This window comes from Chiloscyllium punctatum, chromosome 10 (assembly GCF_047496795.1).
Source record: "Chiloscyllium punctatum isolate Juve2018m chromosome 10, sChiPun1.3, whole genome shotgun sequence".
In the NCBI taxonomy this organism is placed as follows: domain Eukaryota; kingdom Metazoa; phylum Chordata; class Chondrichthyes; order Orectolobiformes; family Hemiscylliidae; genus Chiloscyllium; species Chiloscyllium punctatum.
The window spans coordinates 118,560,352-118,584,563 of NC_092748.1; the positions used below are offsets into that span (position 1 = coordinate 118,560,352).

A 24,212-nucleotide genomic window follows, 5' to 3' on the forward strand; every position below is an offset into this window, starting at 1 on the left:
AGGCCCCTAAGCAAAGTGTCCTCTTATTAACCTGATGTTCATGGATAAGATGAGGACAGTTATGGACCACTGCTGGAATCCCTTTGTCATTAGTACAGTCAGGGCATGGAGGGCGATGCGTCAGAGTGAGGGTTGTTTATCCAAGACTTCGCCACTTACACCTATAGTTGGCATGCCAGGTTTCCGACCAGGGATGATGGACTCAGGGTTCAAACTATGGGCAGCGAGAGGAGTTTCTAGTTTGGGAGACTCATTTGAGGGGGAGGTTATGATGTCTTTTGAGCAACTGAGCCGCAAATACGGGTTACCCAGCAGAGATCTTTTCCGTTTTTTTCAGGTTAGGGATTTCATCCAGAAGAAGACTATGCTTCTCACTAAGCCCTATAAGCCTGATACAGAGAGGTTGTTGCTATGTTCCACAAGCACCTTTCGGTTAGTGCCCTCTATTGCCTGCTGGGTGGCCGGGCCTGGCAGGATATTAACTGGTTATGTGAGGTCTGGGAGCAAGAGCTAGGAGTGGAGATCTCTTCTGAAACATGGGAGAACATATGGGAGAATACTTGAAAGATCTCAATCTGTAAATAGGACATGCACTACGCAGTTAGAAATTCTGCACAGGGCTCATCTGGCACCAGACTGTCTGGCAAAGTTTAAAAAAGGGGCATCTTCAGTGTGCCCCAAATGTAAAGTAAGTGTAGGTATTCTTACCCATTGCTTCTGGACATGCCACAAGCTCCGTGTTTATTGGAGCGCTGTGGCGGGAGAGATAGGGAGGGTATTGAGGACTGAAATCAAAATAGACCCGACATCTTAGGTCTACCGAATTTACCATCTTTAGATGGGTATGGGAAGAAACTATTTAATATTCTTGCATACTGTGCACGGAAGAATATTCTGATGAATTGGGTATGTGAGAACCCTCTGGGCTTGCTGGGATGGCAGAAACTAATGGTGGAGCACATTCCCTTGGACATTTTTACAAATATGGTGCACCCCACAACAGACCATTTTTATAAGACATGGCAGCCCTACTTGAGTTACTTGGATATAGTTTTGTCAGTTATCTTAACTAGGGCTTTTGTTTAACCAAGATGTTAGATTTGTCAAGCCCTGGGCCCTGGAGGGGGGTCTCCTGAGTTAATATGGGTATATATACAATGCTTCCGTTCCTTTGTTTGCGAGCTTTGCGTCGAGCATAGCAGTTCTGTATTTTGTGGGGTTTTTTTTCTTTTCCTTTTTTGGTGTTGTTTTGCACAGTGTTAGGATTTGTTTTGTATTATAGGATAGGTTAATAGTTAGTAGACAGTAGTTGTATTGTAATTTCTGTTTTTTTCTTTTTATTATACTGATATTTGTTATTGATTGTATTTTTCAATAATTTTATATGTTTGTAAAGTTAAACAAAATTTGTTAATAAATATATTTACAAAAAAAAGCCAATGACACAACCTGATGCTTTGGGAGTATAAGACTGAGGAAAATTGAACAGTTGAGAGGAGAACTGCCAACCCAGCATTTAAATAGACTGCTTGAAAATAGCTCTCTTAAAAGCACCTTTTTGATCAGTAATCTGTGATGCAGAAAAACCTAAGAAGAAGAAAGGGAGATATAGGAAGATCCAAATTGAAGCACGAAAGCTGCCTGGTTTTGAGATAAGTAATGTGGTTTTGCAAATCTTAATTAGGAGATTAATCGGACTAGTATTATAGAAGAGAAGGTAAAAGATAAGTTAGAGGAAGAAATCATACATACTAGTTAGTTAATTATTCTCTGTTATACTTTAAGAAACAAAGTTGTTAATTTTTACTTTAAATAGTCCTTGGCCACTCAATGCTTTACAAATTACTGCACGGATAAATCTTTTTTGTGTTGCTGGTTTTAAATTAAGCAGCTAGGTTTACCCCATGTCGTAACAGTTTGGGGGCTCGGGAACGTGATTTGAACTGGTCTGGACAGATTTGAATAGATTTGGGGATACAAAACCTCCCAGCATTTAAACACTTGCAGGTTAGCGTCCTAGATGTTTAAATAAACTTAGGTGAGACAATTTGTTTAATTTTGGTGACTTGTGATTGATTAAATTAAATGTGAGAGAAATGGCTCTTAAAATTGCTAAAGAAGTTCTAGGATTTGAAGATGATTCTCAGATTTGCCAAGAAAGGTTATAAGGAAAGAAAAAAGCCAATACTTTTAGAATTAGCAAAGAAGTTAGATTTGGGTTTAACCAAGGACAAAGTAAAGCTGAAACAGTAAGGGAATTACCCAAACACTTAGGTGTGTCAGAGAAACAGACAAGTGCAATAGAGGTGGAAACACTTAAATTACAATTGAGGAAAATGGAGTTATAAGATAAAAAAAGAGAGAGAGAGAGAGTGAGAGAGGAAGGAGAGAGAGAAGAAAGAGAAGAGAGAAAAGAGAGAGAAAGAAGGATTTTGGTTGAGCAAAGAGAAAGAGAAGAAAGTGAGAGAGAAAGAGAGAGAGAGATTCTGAACTTGAGAAGTTACGACTTAGCCAGCAAAATCAAATTTAAAAGATGGAGATTAAAAAGAAGGTAGTGATATATATAAATATGTCAAAACTCTGCCACATTTTGATGTGAAAGATGTTGAAGCCTTCTTTATTTCATTTGAAAAATTGGTTAGGCTGATGGAGTGGACGGAGAATTTATGGCTAATGCTAGTTCAGTCTAAACTGGTAGGCAGAGCTAGTGAGGTATTTGCCGCACTGTCAGATGAAGTGTCAAGAGCGTATGACAAGGTTGATCAAGCTATTTTAAGTGCTTATGAATTGGTACCAGAAGCATATAGACAGTGGTTCAGAAACACAAAGAAGGAACCAGGTCAGACTGATGTTGAGTTTGAAAGATTTAATCATAGTCATTTTGATCGATGGGTGCGTGCTTTGAAAATAGATCGGACCTTTGAGAATCTAAGAGAGATTATTCTGCTGGAGGAGTTTAAAAACTCACTTCCAGAGAAGGTAAGAATTAATGGAGAGGAACAGGAAGTTCAGGAAATAAGTAGGGCAGCAGAATTAGCAGATGACTACATGTTGGTGCATAAGACAAGCTTCCGGCTAGAATTTCGTCCTGGAAGAGATAGAAAGTGGGAGAAGGGGAGATCCTACACTACGAAACCCAGAGTAGATAGCACTGGTAAGAATTTACCACAGGATAAAAAAGAAGCCCAAGAGGATGGAAAGGAGGTGAAAGGCCTCAGGTGTTTCCACTGTCGTAAAGTGGGACACGTAAAGACACAGTGCTGGTCGTTAAAGAAAGGCATTGTGGGAAAAGATGTGGTAAAGAAGCTAAGCCAGTGGCATTAATGAAGGTAGTAAAAGAGATCCCAAGAAGAGCTGAGGGAGCTGCAGGAGAGTGCACAGCCGAGGCAGGGGCTGGGTATGGAGTTAGTACCTGATCTCTACAAAGAAATAGCCTCTGAGGGTAAAGTTTACTCAGAAAGAAAGGGGGACAAGAACAAGAAGTTATAGTTTGCGAGATACAGGATCTAACTAATCACAGCTAGCAAGCGGATATGCACGCTTTCTGATCTGTTACCCGAGAGGGTGGTAATTTGTGGGATAGATGAACAGAAATTTAGCATTCCGCTATGTAAGATCAGGTTGGAGTGCCAACTTAAGACTGGGGAAGTTACAGTGGGAGTGATTGACAAGGTGTCAGTTCCAGGAATTCAGTTTGTTCTTGGGTATGATTTGGCAGGATCCAAGTTGGGACTGACATCCCTTGTTGTGGAGAAGCCCAAGGAAAACCAAGAAACTGAGGAGTCAAAACAGAAATATCCTGATATTTTCCCAGACTGTGTGGTAACCAGATCCCACTATCATAAGTCACAGCACAAAGCGAAAACTAAAGAGAAAGATGAGGGAGTTGAGGTTCAGTTAGCGGACACCCTGTTTGATGTAATGGTGCAGGAAAAACCTGAACAGATAGAAGTTTAGACAGAAGTGTTTAGTCCTGAAAAGCTAAGAGACTTGCAACAGCAAGACAAAATGATAAAAGATATATATGTGGATGCGTACTCCAAAAAGGAGGCAGAGAATATTCCGGAGGGTTATTATCTGAAAGGTAGAGGTCACAGCAGGTTAGTGCAGAGGAGAAATGGGCTGAAGTGGACCTGATTGTGTTGTTGGTAGCATACAGATAGGAAGTGTTACAGGTAACACACGAACTACCTGTAGGAGGTCACCTAGGGGTATGAAAGACTCAGGCTAAGGTACAAAAACATTTTTATTGGCCTGGAACGCACAAGGATGTGGTTAACTTTTGCCATACGTGTCATATATTCCAAATGGTAGGTTACCCACAGGTGGTAATAAAACCAATTCCCACATTTGAAGAACCTTTCACACGGGTTATACTTGATTGTGTAGGTCCCCTCCCGTGAACTAAACGTGGGAACCAGTACTTGTTCACCATAATGGATGTGTCTACCAGATGTCCGGAGGCAATTACATTATGGAGTATCAAGGCAAAAAGGGTAGTAGAGGAGTTAGTAGCTTTCTTCACACAGTATGGGTTAACCAGAGAGATTCAGTCAGACCAAGGGTTATATTTTACTGCTAGGCTGTTTAAGGAGGTTATGGATAGTTTAGGTATGAAGCACTTTAATCCCAGTACGTATCATCCTGAATCCCAGGGAGCTTTAGAAAGGTGGCATCAAACCTTGAAGACCATGTTGAGAGCTTACTGTCAGGATTACCCAAATGATTGGGGTAAAGGTATCCCATTCGTATTGTTGGCTATTAGAGATGCCCCAACGAAACTACTCAGTTTACTCCCTTGAGTTAACATTCAGTCATGATGTGACTGAAATTAATTAAAGAAAAATTGGCAGGACCAAAGTCGGAGACCTCACGCTTGGATTATGTAATGGAGGTGAGGGGGAGACTAATTTGAGTAGGTGAGATAGCTAAACAGCAGCTAAAGAGGGCACAGTGTAGAATGAAGCAGGTGGCAGATAAAAGCTCTGAGACTTGGACATTTTCCCAAGAGGATAACGTGTTAGTACAGTTACCAGTGATAGGAGAGCCCCTCAAAGCCAGGTTTAGTGCTCCCTATCAAATTGAGAAAAAGTTGAGGCAGGTAGGCTATTTAGTAAAGATAGAAAAAAAAGGTATTGGGTATGTCATGTGAACATCTTGAAACTGTATTACACTTGAGAGAAAGAGCTGGAGAAACAAGTGTTAGTTACTGCCCCGCAGAGTGAGGAATCAAATCCAGATGATATGGATTTTGATGTGCCTCAAAATAGCTTTACAAATGAAGAAGTCGTTGAGGAGTGGGATAGATTAGTAAGTTATCTGTCTCAGGAGAATAGAACAGAGTTGAAAGATTTATTATGGGAGTACAAGGACATATGTAAGGATCAGATGGGGAGGACTAATGCTATTGTACATGAAGTAGATGTAGGGAATACTGCTCCAATAAAACAACATTCCTATCAGCTTAATCCTTCCAAAGCCAGACAGGTCCAGGTGGAGGTGGAGGCCATGATTGATGAGAACATCATCGAACCAAGCCAGAGCGAGTGGAGTTCGTCAATTGTCTTAGTTCCCAAACCGGAAGGAACTCAACGATTCTGCGTGGATTATCAGCAGATCAATGGTGTTACAAAATCGGACTCATATCCTGTTTCTAGATTAGAGGACCGTATCAAGAAAGTCAGACAAGCCAGTTACATCACCAAGTTGGACTTAATGCATGGTTACTGGCAGGTACCCTTATCAGACACGGCGAAAGGAATTTCTGTGTTTGCAATCCCAAATGGGCTATATCAGTTTAAAGTGATGCCCTTTGGAATGAAGAAGCACCCTTCACATTCCAAAGACTCACGAACAGAGTTGTGGCTGGGTTAACAAACTGTGCACTCTATTTGGACAATGTAATGATCCTGGAAACAGCACATGGTACAGTTAGCAGAGCTCTTTGTACAACTATGAGAAGCAAAACGGATGTTAAACGTAAACAAAACAGAATTCGCTAAAGCACAGGTGATGTTGTTGGGACACAATATTGGCCATGGAAAGTTGACCCCATGGAAAGCAAAGACAAAGGCCTGCGAGCAATTTCCACGACCAACCTCGAAGAAAGAGGTGCTTCGATTCTTAGGACTGAGCGGATTCTATTGAAAGCTTGTTCTAACCGATTGGTAAAGAAGAACACAAAGTTTTGGTTGACAGAGCCATCCCAGAAGAAAGTAAGGACTGCAGATGCTGGAGATCAGAGCTGCAAATGTATTGCTGGAAAAGTGCCACATTTTCAGAGCCATCCCAGAAGGCATTCGATCATTTGAAATCAATATTCACCACAGAACATAGAACAATACAGCGCAGAACATGCCCTTCAGCCCTCAATGTTGCACCGACCTATGAACTCATCCAAGCTCATCCCCCTACACTATCCCATCATCATCCATGTGCTTATCCAAGGATTGTTTAAATCTCCCTAATGTGGCTCAGTTAAGTACGTTGGCAGGCAGGGCATTCCAAGCCCTTACCACTCTCTGAGTAAAGAACCTGCCTCTGACATCTGTCTTAAATCTATCACCCCTCAATTTGTAGCGATGGCCCCTTGTACAAGGTGACATTATCATCCTAGGAAAAAGACTCTCACTGTTTACCCTATCTAATGCTCTGATCATCTTGTATGTCTCTATCAAATCCCCTCTTAGCCTTCTTCTTTCCAATGAGAACAGACCCATGTCTCTGAGCCTTTCCTCATAAGACCTTCCCTCCAGACCAGGCAACATCCTGGTAAATCTCCTCTGCACCTTCTCCAATGCTCCCACATCATTCCTGTAATGGGATGATCAGAACTGTACACAATATTCCAAGTGTGGCCGCACTAGCGCTTTGTATAGTTACAGCAGGACATTACAGCTCTGGAACTCAATCCCTCGACCAATAAAACCTTAACAGCACTATTGACCTGGGTGGCAACGTTTAGGGATCTATGTACGTGGACTCCAAGATCCCTCTGCACATCCACACTACCAAGAATCTTTCTATTGACCCAATTTCTGCCTTCCTTTTATTCTTCCCAAAGTGAATCACCTCACATTTAGATGCATTGAACTCCATTTGCCACCTCTCAGCCCAATTCTGCAGTTTAACCTGTAACATTCTTCCACACTGTCCACCATTCCATGAACTTTAGCGTGAACTGCAAAATTACTAATCTATCCACCTATGCCTGTGTCTAAGTCATTCATAAAAATGACAAACAGCAGTGATCCCAAAACAGATCCTTATGGTATATCACTAGTAACCAGACTCCAGGCTGAATATTTTCCATCAACCACTACTCGCTGCCTTCTTTCAGAAAGCCAATTTCTAATCCAAACTGCTAAATTACCCTCAATCTCATGCCTCTGCATTTTCTCCAACAGTCTACCATGTGGAACCTTATTAAAGGTCTTACTGAAGTCCATGTACACCACGTCAACTGCCCTACCCTCATCCACATGCTTGGTCACCTTCTCAAAGAACTCAGTGAGGTTTGTGAGACATGACCCGCCCTTGACAAAACCATGTTGACTATTTCCAATCAAATTGTTGCCTGCTAGATGATTATAAATCCCATCTCTTATAATTCTTTCCAAAACGTTTTCCTACAACAGACATAAGGCTCACTGGTCTATAATTACCTGGATCATCTCTACTGCCCTTCTTAAACAAGGGCACAATGTTTGCAATCCTCCAGTCCTCTGGTACTAAACCTGTAGATAATGACGACTCAAAGATCAAAGCCAAAGCCTCCGCTATCTCCTCCCTAGTTTCCCAAAGAATCCTTGGATAAATCCCATCTGACCCAGGGGACTTGTCAATTTTGACTCCTTCTAGAATTGATGACACCCCTCCCTTACTAACCTTGATCCTTTCTAGTCTAATATCTCGTATCTCATTCTTCTCCTCGACAATATTATCCTTTTCCTGAGTGAAAACCATTGAGAAATATTCATTTAGCACCAAATGGGTTTTAGCTACACCAAAGTTTTCAAAAGCTTTTAAAGTCGCCATCGATGCTAGTGACATTGGAGTTAGAGCTGTACTGCTACAGGGAGGTGAGGATGGGATTGAACTGCCAGTTGTTTAATGTTTTAAAGACAAGAATATGAGACTATTACGTTGGAGTCTTATGTTACAGCCTTTTAATTTAAATATCATACATATTGCAGGTCGGAAGAATGTTATTGCAGATGTGTTATCGCAGATTTAACTGATAAGAGTTTAGATGAGATTTGTCTTTATTTAATGATATATGTACAGGTATATGGAAAAGTTAAGGTGAACCTATATTAAAGTTGTCTGTATGTTAGAACAAAGAACAAAGAACAAAGAAAATTTACAACCCAGGAACAGGCCTTTTGGCCCTCCAATCTGAGCAAATCCAAATCTACTGTCTAAACTTGTCACCCAATTCCTAAGCATCTGTATCCCTCTGCTCCCCACCTCCTCATGTATCTGTCCAGATGCATCTTAAATGAATCTACTGTGCCTGCCTCCACCACCTCTGCTGGCAACACATTCCAGACACCACCACCCTCTGTGTAAAGTACTTGCTGCGTGTATCCCCCTTAAACTTTTCACTTGTCACCTTGAAAATGTGACCCCTCCTTATTGAATCCTTCACCCTGGGAAAAGCTTATCTCTATCCACCCTGTCTATTCTCTTCATGATTTTGTAAACCTCAATCAGGTCCCTCCTCAATCTCCTTTTTTCTAATGAAAACAAACCTAACGCACTCTCTTCATACCTTCCATACCAGGCAACATCCTCGTAAACCTTCTCTGTACCCTCTCCAAAGCATCCACATCCTTTTGGTAATGTGGCGACCAGAACTGTACACAGTATTCTAAATGCAGCTGAACTAATGTCTTGTACAATGTTAACATGACTTGCCAGCTCTTATACTCAAAACCCCGTCCAATGAAGGCAAGCATACTATATGCCTTCTTGACCACTCTATCCACCTGTGCAGCAACCTTCAGGGTACAATGGACCTGCACTCCCAGATCTCTCTGCTCATCAACTTTTCCCAAGGCTCTTCCTTTTACAAGATAATTCGCTCTAGAATTAGACTTGCCTAAATGCATCACCTCACATTGTCTGGATTGAACTCCATCTGCCACTTTTCTGCCCAACTCTATATCCTCCTGTATTCTCTGACAGTCCCTTATGCTTTCTCCTACTCCACCAATCTTCGTGTCATCTGCAAACTTACTGATCATACCAACAGTGCCCTCTTCCAGATCATTTATGTATATTACAAACAACAGTGGCCCAGCACTGACCCCTGTGGAACACCACTGGTCACCTTTCTCCATTTCGAAAAACTCCTTTCAACTACTACTCTCTGTCTCCTGTTGCTCAACTAGTTCTTTATCCCCCTCGCTAGAACACCCTGCACACCATGTGACTTCACTTGCTCTATTAGTTTACCATGGGGAACCTTATCAAATGTCTTACTAAAGTCCATGTATATGACATCAACAGCCCTTCCTTCATCTATCAACTTGGTCACTTCCTCAATGAACTCTATCAAATTGGTAAGGCACGATTTCCCCCGCACAAAACTATGTTGCCTATCACTGATAAGCCCATTCTTTTCTAAATATAAATAGATCCTATCCCTCTGTACCTTCTCCAGCAACTTTCCCACCACTGACGTCAGGCTCACTGGTCTGTATTTACCCGGAATATCCCTACACCCTTCTTATACAGGGGGACAACATAAGCAACCCTCCAGTCCTCTGGCACCTCACCTGTATTTAAGGATGCCACAAAGATATCTGTCAGGGCTCCAGCTATTTCCTCTCTCGTCTCCCTCAGCAACCTGGGATCGATCCCATCTGGTCCTGGGGATTTGTCCACCTTAATAACCTCTAGCCTACCCAACACATCTTCCCTCCTTATGCCAACGTGATCCAGACTAATCAAACGTCTATCTCTAATCTCACCATCCATCATGTCCCTCTCCTCAGTGAACACTGATACAAAGTAATCATTCAGAATCTCACCCATTCTCTCAGGTTCGACACACAGCCTTCCTTCATTATCCTTCCGTGGACCAATCCTTTCTTTTGTTAACCTCTTGCTTCTTATATAAGAATAAAATGCTTTGAGATTTTCCTGAATTCTGCTTGCTAAAGGTATTTCATGACCCCTTTTAGCCCGCTTGATTCCCCTCAGTAGAGAAAAAAATTAAGCCATCTTTTCATTATGATGGTTCATTTTTTCTTAAAGGGGGAGGTGTTACGAAGATGTGGGTGTACTTTTAAGAGAATGAAGGACATGGCAAGTACACCGAGTGCTGGAGAATTTACAAAGTAACATTGGATTCAGAACAAACAGCATTTGTTGAGTTGCTATGAGACAAAAACACAAATTTGAATTCAGCCAATCAGTTTAAATTATACCCCGAAAAATATCAAACTCCAATCCAGTTTGAATTGAGTATATTGACAATCTTAAAAGCCAATGACTCACTCTGATGCTTTGGGGATATAAGACTGGGGGAAATTGAACAGTTGACATGTAAACAGACTGCTTGAAAAATAGCTCTCTTAAAAGATAAATTAAGCAGAAAATGAAACCAGATGGGACCAACACCCCATGATTCTACGGACTACCAAAAATCCATAAACCAGGAGCCCCCCTCAGACCCATAGTCTCACTACCTGGAACACCAACTTACAGACTGGCCAAAGAACTACACGCAAGACTGAAGTACCTAGTAGAAGAGTCACAACACTCCATCCACTCCACCCAGGAATTCCTAAACATCATCAAAAACACCAAAACAGAGGAAGATGAAACAATGATCTCATTCAACGTAACAGCACTGTTCACCTCCATCAACATCGACCTGGCAAAGGAAACACTTACCACACTTTTAGAAGAGACCATCACACACACCCCAACCACCATCAATCACATTACCAATGAGAACATCATGAAGCTAGTGGACCTGTGCCTCACCACCCACTTCACCTTCAACAACATAGTCTACAAACAAACCAACGGCACACCCATGGGATCTCCGCTAACAGGATTCATAGCAGAAGCAGTAATGTAAAGACTAGAACAAACAGCCCTACCAACCATCAAACCAAAAATCTGGGTCAGCTATGTAGATGACACCTTTGTCATCACAAAACGAAACAAGATAGAAAAGACATTTAACATCATCAACAACACACTCACAGGCATAAAGTTCACCAAGGAGGAAGAAACCGACAACAAACTTGCATTCCTGGACGTCACAGTCAAAAGAAAGGACAACGGAGAACTACAAACCCGCGTATACAGAAAACCAACAAACACTGACCAAATACTCAACTACACCAGCAACCACAAACGAAGCTGTATCAGAACACTATTCCAACGAGCCACCACATACTGCAGCTCAGAAGAACTTCGGAAAACAGAGGAGAACCACCTATACAACGTATTCAAGAAGAATGAATACTCAAAAAATACAGTCCGTAGATTCCTCAAGAAAAGCCACGACAAGCAGACCAAACCCAGCCAGAAACCCTAATCACCTTACCATACATCAAAGAAGTTTCAGAAATGACAGCCAGACTACTAAGACCCCTCAGGAATCCTAGTAGCACATAAACCCACCAATACTCTCAAACAAAAACTAACAAACTTAAAAGACCCAGTACATCCCATGGACAAAACCAACGTCATCTACAAAATTCCATGCAAGGACTGCCACAAACACTACGTAGGACAAACAGGAAGAAAGTTAGTCACCAGGATACACGAACACCAGCTCGCCACAAAAAAACACGACCCTCTCTCCCTTGTAGCCCTATACATGGATGAAAAAAAAACACCATTTCGACTGGGACAACACATCTATCCTGGGACAGGCTAAGCAAAGACATGCCAGAGAATTCCTAGAGGCCTGGCACTCCAGCCACAACGCCATAAACAACCACATAGATCTAGATACCATCTATCAACCCCTCAGAAAACAAACAGGAAACGATATCACCACAAACCCCAGGAACCCCATCCAGGACAAACATATAAATAGAAAGCAGGAGACAACAGCTTCACTTCACTTGGAGGTCGCCACTGATGATGTTACCTAGCCAGGTAATGAAACGTCTGGATATCAAACCTACAGCTCAGCGAGTAAACCTACACCCTAAACAGGAGGATTTATCCCCTGTCGTAACAATCCTGGAGAAGTCCCAAACTGTTACGACACAAGGTAAACCCTCCTGCTTAATTTAAAACCAGCAACACAGAAAAGATTTATCCCGTGCAGTAATCTGTAAAAAGTCAAGTGGCCCAGAACTATTTAAAGTAAAAATTAACAACTTTATTTCTTAAAGTATAACAGAGAATAATTAACTAACCACTATTTACGATTTCTTTCTCTAACCTATCTTTTACCTTCCCTTCTACAATACTAGTCCGATAAAACTCCCAATTAAGATTTACAAAACCACACTTCCTACCTCAAAACCAGGAAGTTTTCGTTCTTCTATTCAGACCTTCCTGTGTCTTCTTTTCTTTTTCTTAGGAATTTCTGCATCACAGGTTACTGATCGAAAAGGTACTTTTAAGAGCTATTTTTCAAAACCATCTGTTTTACACTTGGCTAGGCAGTTCAGATCCCATACAGTGTGGAAACAGGCCCTTCAGTCCAACAAGTCCACACTGACCCTCCAGGGAGTAACCTACCCAGACCCATTCCCCTACCCTATATTCACCCCTAACACTATGGGTATTTAGCGTAGCCAATTTATATCATGGAGATTGTGGGAGGAAACCCACTCAGACATTAGAATGCGCAAACTCCATGCAATTGCCTGAAGCAGGAATTGAACCCAGGTCCCTGGTGCTGTGAGGCGATAGTGCTAAGCACTGCGCCACCCCAGTGTTCACCTCTTAACTGTTCAGTTTTCTCTGGTCTTATACCCCCAAAGTATCAGAGTGTGTCACTGGCTTTTAAGATTTTCAATATGTGCAATTCAAACTGGATTGGAGTTTGATTTTTTTTTGGTGTATAATTTAAACTGACTGCCCGAATTCAAATTTGTGTTTTTGTCTCATAGCAACTCAGCGAGTGCTGTTTGTTCTGAATCAAATGTTACATTGTAAATTCTCCAGCACTCTGTGTACTTGCCATGTCCTTCATTCTCTTAAAGGTACACCCACATTTTCATAATATCAGTAATACCCCAACCTTACACAAAGTAAAGAAGGCCATCCTCAAACTGAAGAATGACAAAGCTAGAGTTGACGGTATCCCCACTGAGGCACTGAAGTGTGGAGGCAAAGAGCTCCCACAGCAGATACACACCCGTGTCTGCCTTATCTGGAAGATAGACAGCATCTTGGGATCCAAGATCACACAGTCATGAGCATTTTCAAAACAAAAGGAATGAGCCAATTGTGGTAACTACAGGGAATCTTACTGCTGGCGACATTTGGAAATGTCGTTGCAAGATCCTCTTCATCTGTCTACTTCCTGTGGCTGAGGACCTTTTCCCGGAATTGCAATGCGGCCTTCGGCCATGGAGAGGCACAACAGACATGATTTTCATCTTGCGACAGCTGCAGGAGAAATGCAGAGAAAAGAATCTACCCATGTACCTGGCCTTCTTTGACACTGTCATTCAGGAAACATTATGAAGGTCTTTCTCCACTTTGTTTGCACCATGAAGTTTGTCACCATCCTTCGCCTGCTTCATGACAACACAGAAGTTATGGAAATGACAAATGGTCCCCCTCCACCCATCCATTCCATGTTCAGACATGTGTCAAGCAGGGCTGCATCATTGTTCCAACACAATGCTTCACCTTGCCGCCGACAAGCTGCTGGAGTGGAGCTCTCTTACAGAACTCGCAAGAAATTATTCAACCTCCATCACTTTCAAGCTGAACTCAAAGTCATCCTGACAATTATCATTGAACTGCAGTATACAGATGTTGCGTGCTTAGGTGCAATCTCAGAGGATGTACTCTAGACCATTGTCAGCACATTTATTGAGGCATACCAGAGCATGGGTCTCACCTTGAGCATCCACAGGGTGAAGGTCCTCTACCAACCTGTCCTGGCACTGAGGAGTGAATCCCCGATCATCAAGGCCCCAGGGAGATCTTCAAGAGCATCGATCACTTCCAATACCTTGGATCCTTCCTGTTGGCCAAAGCAGCAATTGATGAAGAAATCCAGCACCACTACCAGTGTGCTAGCTCAGCCTTCGGCCACTGAGGAAAAGGGTGTTAGGCCGACTAGAGGGGAGGCCATATTGGATTTGGTGCTTGGCAATGACCAGGTCAGTTGTCAGATCTCATGGTGGGAGAACATTTCAGTGATAGTCATCACAACTCCCTGACCTTTAATATAGTCGTAGAGAGGGATAGGAGCGGATTGTATGGGAAAGTATTTAATTTGTGGAGGGGGAATTACAATGCTATTAGGCAGGAACTGCAGAGCATAAATGGGCAACAGATATTCTCAGGGAAATGCATGACAAAAATGTGGGAGGTTGTTTAGGGAGCATTTGCTGTGAGTGCTGAATAGGTTTGTCCCACTGAGACAAGAAAGGGATAGTAGAATGAAGGAACCTTGGATGACAAGAGACGTGGAACATCTAGTCAAGAGGAAGATGGAAGTTTACTTAAGGTTCTGGAGGCAAGGATCAGACAGAGCTGTAGAGGGTTACAAGGTAGTCAGGAAGGAACTGAAGAATAAACTTAGGAGAGTTAGAAGGGGGCATGAAAAAGCCTTGTGGAGGATTAAGGAAAACCCTAAAGCATTCTACACTAATTTGAGGAACAAGAAGATGGCCAATCTGAGGGTAGGGCTGATCAAGGATGGTGGAGGGAACTTGTGCCTGGAGTCTGAGGAAGTAGGGGAGGTCCTTAATGAATACTTTGCTTCAGAATTCACTAGTGAGAGGGACCTTGTCGTTTGTGAGGACAGCATGAAACAGGCTGATATTCAGGTTGATATTAAGAAGGATGATGTGCTGGGAATTTTGAAACAAATGAGGATAGATAAGTCCCCTGGGCCAGATGGGATATACCCAAGGTTACTACAGGAAGCAAGGGAAGAGATTGGTGATTATCTTTGCATACTCACTGTTCACTGATGTAGTACCAGATGATTGGAGGGTGGTAAGTGTTATTCCCTTGTTCAAGAAAAGAAATAGGATAACTGTGGGAATTACAGACCAGTCAGTCTGATGTTGGTGGTGGGCAAATTATTGGAGAGAATTCTGAGAGAGAGGATTTATGAGTATTTGGAAAAACATAGTTTGATTAGAGATGGTCAGCGTGGCTTTGTAAGGGAAAGGTCATGTCTCATAAACCTTATTGAATTCTTTGAGGATGTGACAAAACACATTAATGAAAGTAAAGCAGTGGATGTGGTGTATATTGATTTTTTACTAGGCATTTGATAAGGTCCCCATTGTAGGCTCATTTCGAAAGTAAGGAGACATGGCATACAGAGAAATTTGGCTGTCTGGATACAGAATTGACTAGCCCATAGAAGACAGAGAGTGGTAGTAGATAGAAAGTATTCTGCTTGGAGCTCAGTGACCAGTGGTGTCTCACAGGGATTTGTTCTGGGAGCTCTGTTCTTTATGATTTTTATAAATGACTTGGATAAGGAAATGGAAGGGTGGGTTAATAAGTTTGTTGATGACATTAAGGTTTGTGGACTTGTGGGTAATATAGAGGACTGTTGTAGGTTACAATGGGACATTGACAGGATGCAGAGCTGGGCTGGGAAGTGACAGATAGAGTTTAACCTGGAAAAGTGTGAATTGATTCATTTTGGAAGTGAATATGAATGCAGACTACAGGATTAAGACAGCATTTTTGTCAGTGTGGAGGAACAAAGGGACTTGGGGTCCACGTCCATGGATTCCTCAAAGAGCCCCCAAGTTGATAGGATTGTTATGAAGGCGTATGATGTGTTAGCTTTTATTAGCAATGGGATTGAGTTTAAGAGCTGCAAGCTTATGCTGCAGCTCTATAAAACCCTGGTTACACCGCACTTGTAATATGGTGTTCAGTTCTAGTCACCTCTTTATAGGAAGGATGTGAAAGTTTTAGAGAGGGTGCAGAGGATATTTACCAGGATGCTGCCTGGACCGGAGGGCTGATCTTATGAAGAAAGGTTGAGGGAGCTAGGGCTTTTCTCATTGGAGTGAAGAAGGGTAAGAGGTGATTTGATAGAGGTGTACAAGATGATGAGGCATAGATAGAGTGGACAACCAGAGTCTTTTTCTGAGGATAGAAATGGTTATCGTGAGGGGTCATAATTTTAAGGTGATTGGAGGAAGGTTTAGGGGAGATGTCGGAGGTTGGTTCTTTATACAGAGAGTGATAAGTGCGTGAAATGCACTGACAGTGGTGGTAGTAGAGTCAGATACATGAGGGACATTTAAGTGACTCTTGGATAGGCACTTGGATGATAGCAAGATTAAGGGAAAGTAGGTTAGTTTGACTTAGAATAGGATAAAAAGTCGGCACAAAATCGAGGCCCGAAGCCTTGCACAGTGCTGTACTGTTCAATGTTCTATGACAACAAGATCTGACACCAAGATCATAGTTTACAGAGTGGTGTTGATTCCTTCCCTCCTATATGGCTCTGAGATGTGGACTATCTAAGCAGACACCACAAGGTGCTAAATCAGTTCCACCGATGCTGCCTATGTAAGATTCTGCAAATCTACTGGGAAGAGAGATGCACCAACACAAGCATCCTCGACCAGGCCAACATCCCCAGTATTGAAGCACTGACCACACTTCTTTGGCCACAATGGGCTGGGCATGTTGCCCACATGACTGACACGAGACATTTCAGCTTCAAGATGGCAGGCGAGCCCCAGGCTCTTCATGGGTACTTTCAAGGTCTTACTGGTGTAGTGCAACATTCCTACAGACACCTGGGAAGCACTGGCCCAATACTGTCCAAAATGGAGGAGGAGCATCCAGGAAGGCTTTGAGCAACTGAAGAGTTGCCATCAGGAAAAAGTGGAAGCCACGCGAAAACTCCAGGAGTACGCTGCCACACCAATGCCCCACCCATCCCTCCCTGCAACCACCTTTTGCTCCAAGTGTAACAGAGCCTGCGGAAGTTGCATCGTTCTCTACAGCCACCTATGGGCCTCACCCTGAGAGTGGATGAGAGTCAGCCTTATCTGCAAGGGACTGCAATGTTGATGATGTGACAAGGGGTAACACTATCGCATCTGCAGCTTTGACTTAACTATTTCTTTCAATTCCTAATTTTGAGAATTGATAACCTTTTCCTTGATTATTGACAAAACTGACCTTAAACTTTCAAACATTAAATAAGCCCTTCAAGTTCCTAACCAAATACTTTTGGTCTGGAATTTTCAAACTAAAAATCTATTCCTAACTGTTCTAAACTAATTCCTTTCCCCAGGAGAAACTGTTCTGACATTTGAACCCAGCCAGGTCTTCTGAAAACTGTACCCCACCCCTTAGTGTCTTCCAAACTGTGACGTCACATAAGCAAAAGTCAATCCTTCATTCTTGTAAATCAAAACCAAGCTAATGCTGGTCAATATTTTATGAGGCGGCATGGATATGAATGAAGAAATGTTTCCTCATTTCAGATTTAATTGTCTATTCTATGTGCTGAAACTATGTCCCCTGCTTTTAGATTCCTCAATCAAAGGAAACATCCTCCCTGCATTTAGTCTGTCTAGTCCTGTTAGAATTTTATATATTTCAATGAGATCCCCTCTCATTCTTCTCACCCTAATGAATACAGGCCCAGTCAACTGATCTCTCCATATATGTCATCCCTGGTATCAGCCTGATGAAACTTCACTGCACTCCTTCTGTGACAAGTGTATCTACTCTTAGATAGAGAGATCAAACTGGTCACAATATTTCAGGTAGAGTCTAACCAAGGCCCTATATAACTGCAGTAAGACATCCCCCCATTACTCGGAGAAAGTGAGGACTGCAGATGCTGGAGATCAGAGCTTAAAAATGTAGAGCTGGACAAAAAATCTTCTGAACATAGATCCTCCAAGGCCAGCATACAATTTGCCTTCTTAATAGTTGGTGTACCTGCATGTTTACTTATATTGACTGGTGTACAAAGACACCCAGATCCCTTTGTACATCCACAATTCCCAAGACATCACCATTTAATTAATCTTCTGCCCTTCTGTTTTTCTCACCCAAGTGCATGATCTCACCTTTATCTATGTTATACTGGCCATGTATTTTAGTGAATTAGAATTAGAATTAGATTTTATTGTCACATACATTCCAGTACAGGGATATAGGAGTACACTGAAAAGTATACAAAGTCAACATTCCCAGTGCTGTCTTAGATACAAAGGTCGGGAGTGTGGTGCTGGAAAAACACAGCAGGTCAGGTAGCATCCGAAGAGCAGGAGAATCAATGTTTTGGGCTTACCTGCTGCCTGACCTGCTGTGCTTTTCCAGCACTACACTCTTGACTCTGCTATCCAGCATCTGCAGTCCTCACTTTCTCCTGAGATTCAATATCATAGGTATAAAATAGAAAATAAAGAAATAAGTTAGAAGTTCAACATTATAATTCTTCTTAAGAGTTTGGCTATGGCCCGGAATCCAGGCCTTTCCACTATGACACAGAGACCAACAGCAGCAGGAAGCAGTCGGCCAGCATCATTTCACCTCACCCCAACGCTCGCCATCATCTTGCCGCTACCAATTACGCCTCTGCCATGAGTTTGCGCTGGGCCACTGTCAGCAATGCAGCCACTGCTAAAGCTGCCTGGTCCTGCAGCAGGCACTGGGCTCAAACTTGCCCCCTCCTCCAGCACCAGGAACCCATCCTCGACCCCCCCTCCTCCAGCACCAGGAACTCATCCTCGCTCCCCCCCTCCTCCAGCACCAGGAACTCATCCTCGACCCCCCCTCCTCCAGCACCAGGAACCCATCCTCGCCCCCCCCCCCCTCCTCCAGCACCAGGAACTCATCCTCTCCCCCCCTCCTCCAGCACCAGGAACTCATCCTCGCTCCCCCCCTCCTCCAGCACCAGGAACCCATCCTTGCCCCCCCCCCCTCCTCCAGCACCAGGAACTCATCCTTGACCCCCTCCTCCACCACCAGGAACCCGTCCTCGCCCCCCCCCTCGTCCAGCACCAGGAACTCATCCTCGCTCCCCCCCCCCCCCCCCCCCCCCCGCCCACAGCACCAGGAACCCATCCTCACCTCTCTCCTCTACCAGCAGGAGCCTATCCTCGCGCCCCTTCTCCACCATCAGGAACCATTCTCGCCTCCCTCCTCCACCACCAGGAACCCATCCTCGTCTCCCTCCTCCACTGCAGTCACTAAGGGCATAAACATGACTCCCTCTGCCACCTCCGGGGAGAGACCTGCATCAGATTCTCTGGACACTTTGAAGCTGTCCACAGAAGATACGTAAGGATGAAGTGGAAAATAAAGCAGAGAATAAAGAAAAATAAGTAAAAGTGGATGAAGCAGACAAACTCAGTGCAGGAGCATGTATACTGTGCTGCTAATCTGCCACCATCTCCCAGTATGCCCACATACTCAACTTATCACCCTGAAGTCTGCTTGCATTGTCCTCACAACCCTGATTTCCATGTAAGCTTCTGTCAATATATATATACATCTAAAACCAAGGCTTCAGAAAAACTGATAAGTTAAAGACTAAAACCACTTACACATTTGGCTGAAACCCTCATGCATTAGTTTAGAAGTCAAACTCTAAGATAAATGATATTGATATTTATAAACCACACATCTTACATTACACCAGCACTGATCTCTGAGTAATGCCATGTCCAATCCAAGAAATCTCTCTTTACTCCAATTGTTGTTTTTTCAGACTATTTACAAAATTTGTCATTAATTCTGTCATATTCTCTGACATCATAGGTGCATGAATTTTATAATAAACCTCCTCTTAAATTCCAAATAATAGAAATCCTTTATCTATCCCATCAGACATTATTTCAAAACAGCTCTGTTATCAAAGTCCATGTTCAGTAACCCTGCTCAATATATTCCTTTATGAGTGCTTAATTCCTGATTTTTTTTTGTTTTCTTTCAATGATGATATGGACTTTTTTGATTTGTTTGAAAAGTGCACTGGTGGCAGGTACTCTTACGTTCACCCTGACGTAAGTCCTTATGGTTAGTGGCTTTTGGATCATTACAGCTCTGGCTGTTATCTATATCTGGTGTGCTAGGGAACACAATCATAATGATTATCATCCTTTATTATCGACATTTAATATTATCCATAGACTTAAATGTAATAAACCTACTCCATTTTGCAAGATTGAGTCTATCTTCTGCAAAAGAATGTATGTAGGTATCTTAACTCATTTGACTGGAGACAAAAAAAACCTGCAGCTGCTGGAATCCAGGATGGGCAGGCAGGAGGCTGGAAGAACTCAGCAAGCCAGGCAGCATCAGGAGGTGGAGAAGTCAATGTTTTGGGTGCAACCCTTCCTCAGGACTGGGGGTGGGTGTAGGGGGAGCTGCAGATAAAGGGGTTGATAGGGGCAGGGTGGTGAAGTGGGGAGAGGTGAAGACAGGTAGAGGGTACAACCTGGTTGGTCAATGGGAGAAATGAATCCGATTGGTGGCTGGGAGGAGTGGAAGGGAGAGGGGAGGGCTGGGAAGGGAGTCAGGGGACAGGGAGGGAGGTTATTTGAAATTGGAGAACTCAATGTTGAATCCTCTAGGCCGTAGGCTGCCCAGGTGGAAGATGAGGAGTTGTCCCTCCAATTTGTACTGTGGTTTGTTTTGGCAATAGAGGAGGCCAAGGATGGTCATGTTAGAAAGGGAGTGGGAAGGGGAATTAAAATGGGTGGTGACTGGGAGGTCCAATCAGCTCCTATGGGCCCGGCTGCGATGCTCGGTGAACCATTCCCTAAGTTAACGTTCGGTCTCCCTGATGGAGAGAAGTCCACATCGGGAGCACCTGATGCAGTAAAGTAGGTTGGAAGACAGGCAGGTGAACCTCTGTCTCACCTGGAAGGACTATTTGGGGCTCTGGATGGAGGTGAGGGGGACGCCTTTAGTATTCTCTGTGTGTGCCTAGTTGCAAAGTTTAAAAAAAATCATAAGTTGGCTTTATTCTGAGTCTTTAGTTACAGCTACTGTTTGCTTTCACGAAGAGACTTGAGACAAATCAAGCAACCTGTTTGACAATTATGCTGAACATGCTGAAGTTGACGATGGTCTAAACATATTTCCCTATACTTTCACAGGAAACAAATCAAACAACATAACACTGGCTGTTATCTATAGATTGTTCTCACTCCATGATATTCTTTCTTTCAGAAAATGGACAACCTGAAGTTTGAAATTGGCGATTTTGACTTTGATGATTTATTCGAAAATTATACAGTTTTCTATGATTCCAGTATTGATCCAGACACGTCGCCCTGTACTTCTGTCATCAATGAGTCAATCAACACGGCTCTGGCTGTTATCTATAGCCTGGTGTGCTTCCTCGCTGTGACAGGGAATATGATTGTAATGACTGTCCTACTTTATAATCGACGGACCATATCATCCACAGACATCTACCTGCTTCAGCTGGCAGTGGCTGATCTGCTCTTTGCCATGACCTTGCCTTTTTGGGCAGTGGATGCTGTATCAGGCTGGGTTTTTGGTGATACCATGTGTAAAATCATCAGCATGTTACAGAAAGTTAACTTCTACAGTGGCTTTTTGTTTCTGGCTTGTGTCAGTATTGATCACTATTTGGCAACTATCTACTCCAAACAGACGTACAGATGGAACAGACCATTTCTGGCCTGTATTGCTATTTGGTTGCTGGCCATTCTTCTGTCTTTACCAGTTCTACATAAGGGCGAATATACTCTACCTAATTCCAATAGAAAGGTTTGTTACATACTCGATGGTAAATTGACAGAAACATGGAAAATGAATATCAGGTTTTTGCATCATTTTATCGACTTTCTCATTGCACTCGTTGTCATAATTTTCTGTTTCAATGTGATAATCCTGAAACTGTATCAAACAAAGGGACGTCAGAAACATCAAGCCATGAACGTCATCACAGTGGTGGTATTGGCTTTTGTAATTTGTTGGCTACCGTACAACGTTACTATGTTCATTGACATACTGATGAGGACCAAATTTATTGCTGAAACTTGTGAGAAGCGTAATCATATTGATAGGGCTCTGGTTGGAAATCAAAGTTTAGGATTTCTGCACAGCTGTGTTAATCCATTTATATATGCATTCCTCTGGGTGAAATTCAGAAAGAACCTTATCAATCTCTTAGCTATGAAGTGAACTGTATAATTCATTGAAGAGCCACAGAATGAGAGATCAGTCTTCTGCTTCTCCACTTCAACTAATCAGTAAACTGACAACTGAGCTATTTAAAAATTAAATGTTTGAATAAAAGTGCTGTGTTGGGTTTTTGAGCATGAATAAAGTAAACAAGCTGTTTCTTGAATGGTTTGTTGTAATCCAATTCACAATGGTCAGAAATAAGGTTTGAGGTTTTCCAACACAAGTGGTTTGCAACCATTATCGTTCCAATCTCCTCTGCACTGTCTGCTTAATCTTCTGATGAATTACTTTCTACTGAATAATCAGTGTCAGACTGTTCTCAAGGATCTGCTTTCTCTCCACAGATTTTGCCAGACCTTCTGTGTTTTTCCAGCAATTCTGTTTGTGCCAACAAGGACCACTTGTTTCACGGTTTCTATCCTGAGTGACAGAAACCTACAGTATTGAAGAAAGCCATTCAGCCTTTTGTGGCCAAGTCACTTGATTGAGAGCTACCCAATTAGTCCAGCCCCACTGCTCTTTAACTATAGCCATGCAAATGTTTCTCTATTAAGTATTTATTCAATTAATCTTCGAGATGTACTGTTAAATAGGCTTCTACTTCCCTTTCAAGCCCTGCAGGTAGGTAAAGCTGCTGAGTAAAAATATTCTCATCTTCTCTTTCATCCTTTTGTTAATTAACCTAAATCTGTCTCCTCCGGTTGACTGACCTTCTTGCAGTAGAAACAGTTTTTCGTTATTTATGCTCTCAAAATCTCTCAAAAAGTTGAACACTTCTGTTAACATACGTTGGTGTATGTCACCGTGCTACATCAATGTCAAACCTACAGCATGTGCAAGATTCCACACCAAACATACTACATGTGCTTCAACCAAATGGTCATGTGTGAAAATTGAAGAGGTGTAGTACTTACTTGAGTAAAGGGAAATTATGTTTAATCAGAAGGTACCGACACAGTTAGTCAAGTGCATCTCAGTCCAGGGGACTCACCATGGTCAAGTCAAACCGGTCCAGTGGTACAGGTGAGGATATGGGTCTCTGGGAGGTAGGCCAAAATGGCTTCTCCAAATTCTGCATTACTAAATTAAAATTGCTGTGAACCAGTCAGAAACAAGAAACAAGAAATTCCGATAAAAAAACAGAAATAACGATGGAGGTAGAGCAAATAGTTCCCTATGTGGAAGTTCTACTGATAGTCCTTAAAGCCATTTAAATAACAATCTGTATTTGCAAGCAATCAATATCATTGGTTCAATTTACAACCCATGAAGTAATTCATCGGATCTAACAATGCCACCATGCTCATGTTGGATGATGGTAAGTGTATTTAAGTCTTATGCAAACTCTGTAAGGTTGTTGGATTCTTTTGATGGCCAAGAAGTTTTCCTACTTCTGGGCGAATCAGAGTCTACCAACCCAACCCAACCCAGCGTAGCAACATACAATAAACGATTGTTTGCTTGTTGGACAAAGAGTCTTTTACAGGTGTGATGATTGACCGATCGTGGAACCAAGTGACTCAACTCGATACGGACAGACCATCAGCAGCAGAGTAAGTGCCTTGAGACCACCACGATTAGGTGAAGAGGACTTGGCCACCCAGATGTGAATATTTCCTCCTCCGTTTGGTTTTCCTCTCACTTGTTTTGGGGTGGGCTCTAACCTTCGCTGACTTTGGTTCTGATCCAACCCGACAAAGTATCAGTCACAGAAATTTACATTTTAAGAAGTTTTGACGTTGAATACTGGCTTTAGAATTATACATGATCAATTGGTCAAAAATGAAATGATTAAGAAGTTGTGAATTTTGTTTATTAAAGGCAGATTGCCAAGAGAAGAAAATGTAGGAACTGAGTTACTTGGACAAATAGGA

General features: G+C 42.5%; 1 protein-coding gene across 1 annotated transcript in view; it reads left to right on the forward strand.

Annotated features, from left to right (window-relative positions):
- LOC140481816 (C-X-C chemokine receptor type 2-like) overlaps positions 1–22,483 on the forward strand; it is a 36,050-nt gene extending 13,567 nt beyond the window's left edge. The window contains exon 2 of the mRNA XM_072578342.1: positions 21,352–22,483. Within this exon, the coding sequence (XP_072434443.1) occupies positions 21,355–22,335 (981 nt within the window). The 5' untranslated portion in view covers positions 21,352–21,354 and the 3' untranslated portion in view covers positions 22,336–22,483. The remainder of the gene's footprint in view (positions 1–21,351) is intronic.
- The last annotated feature ends 1,729 nt before the right edge of the window (positions 22,484–24,212 follow it).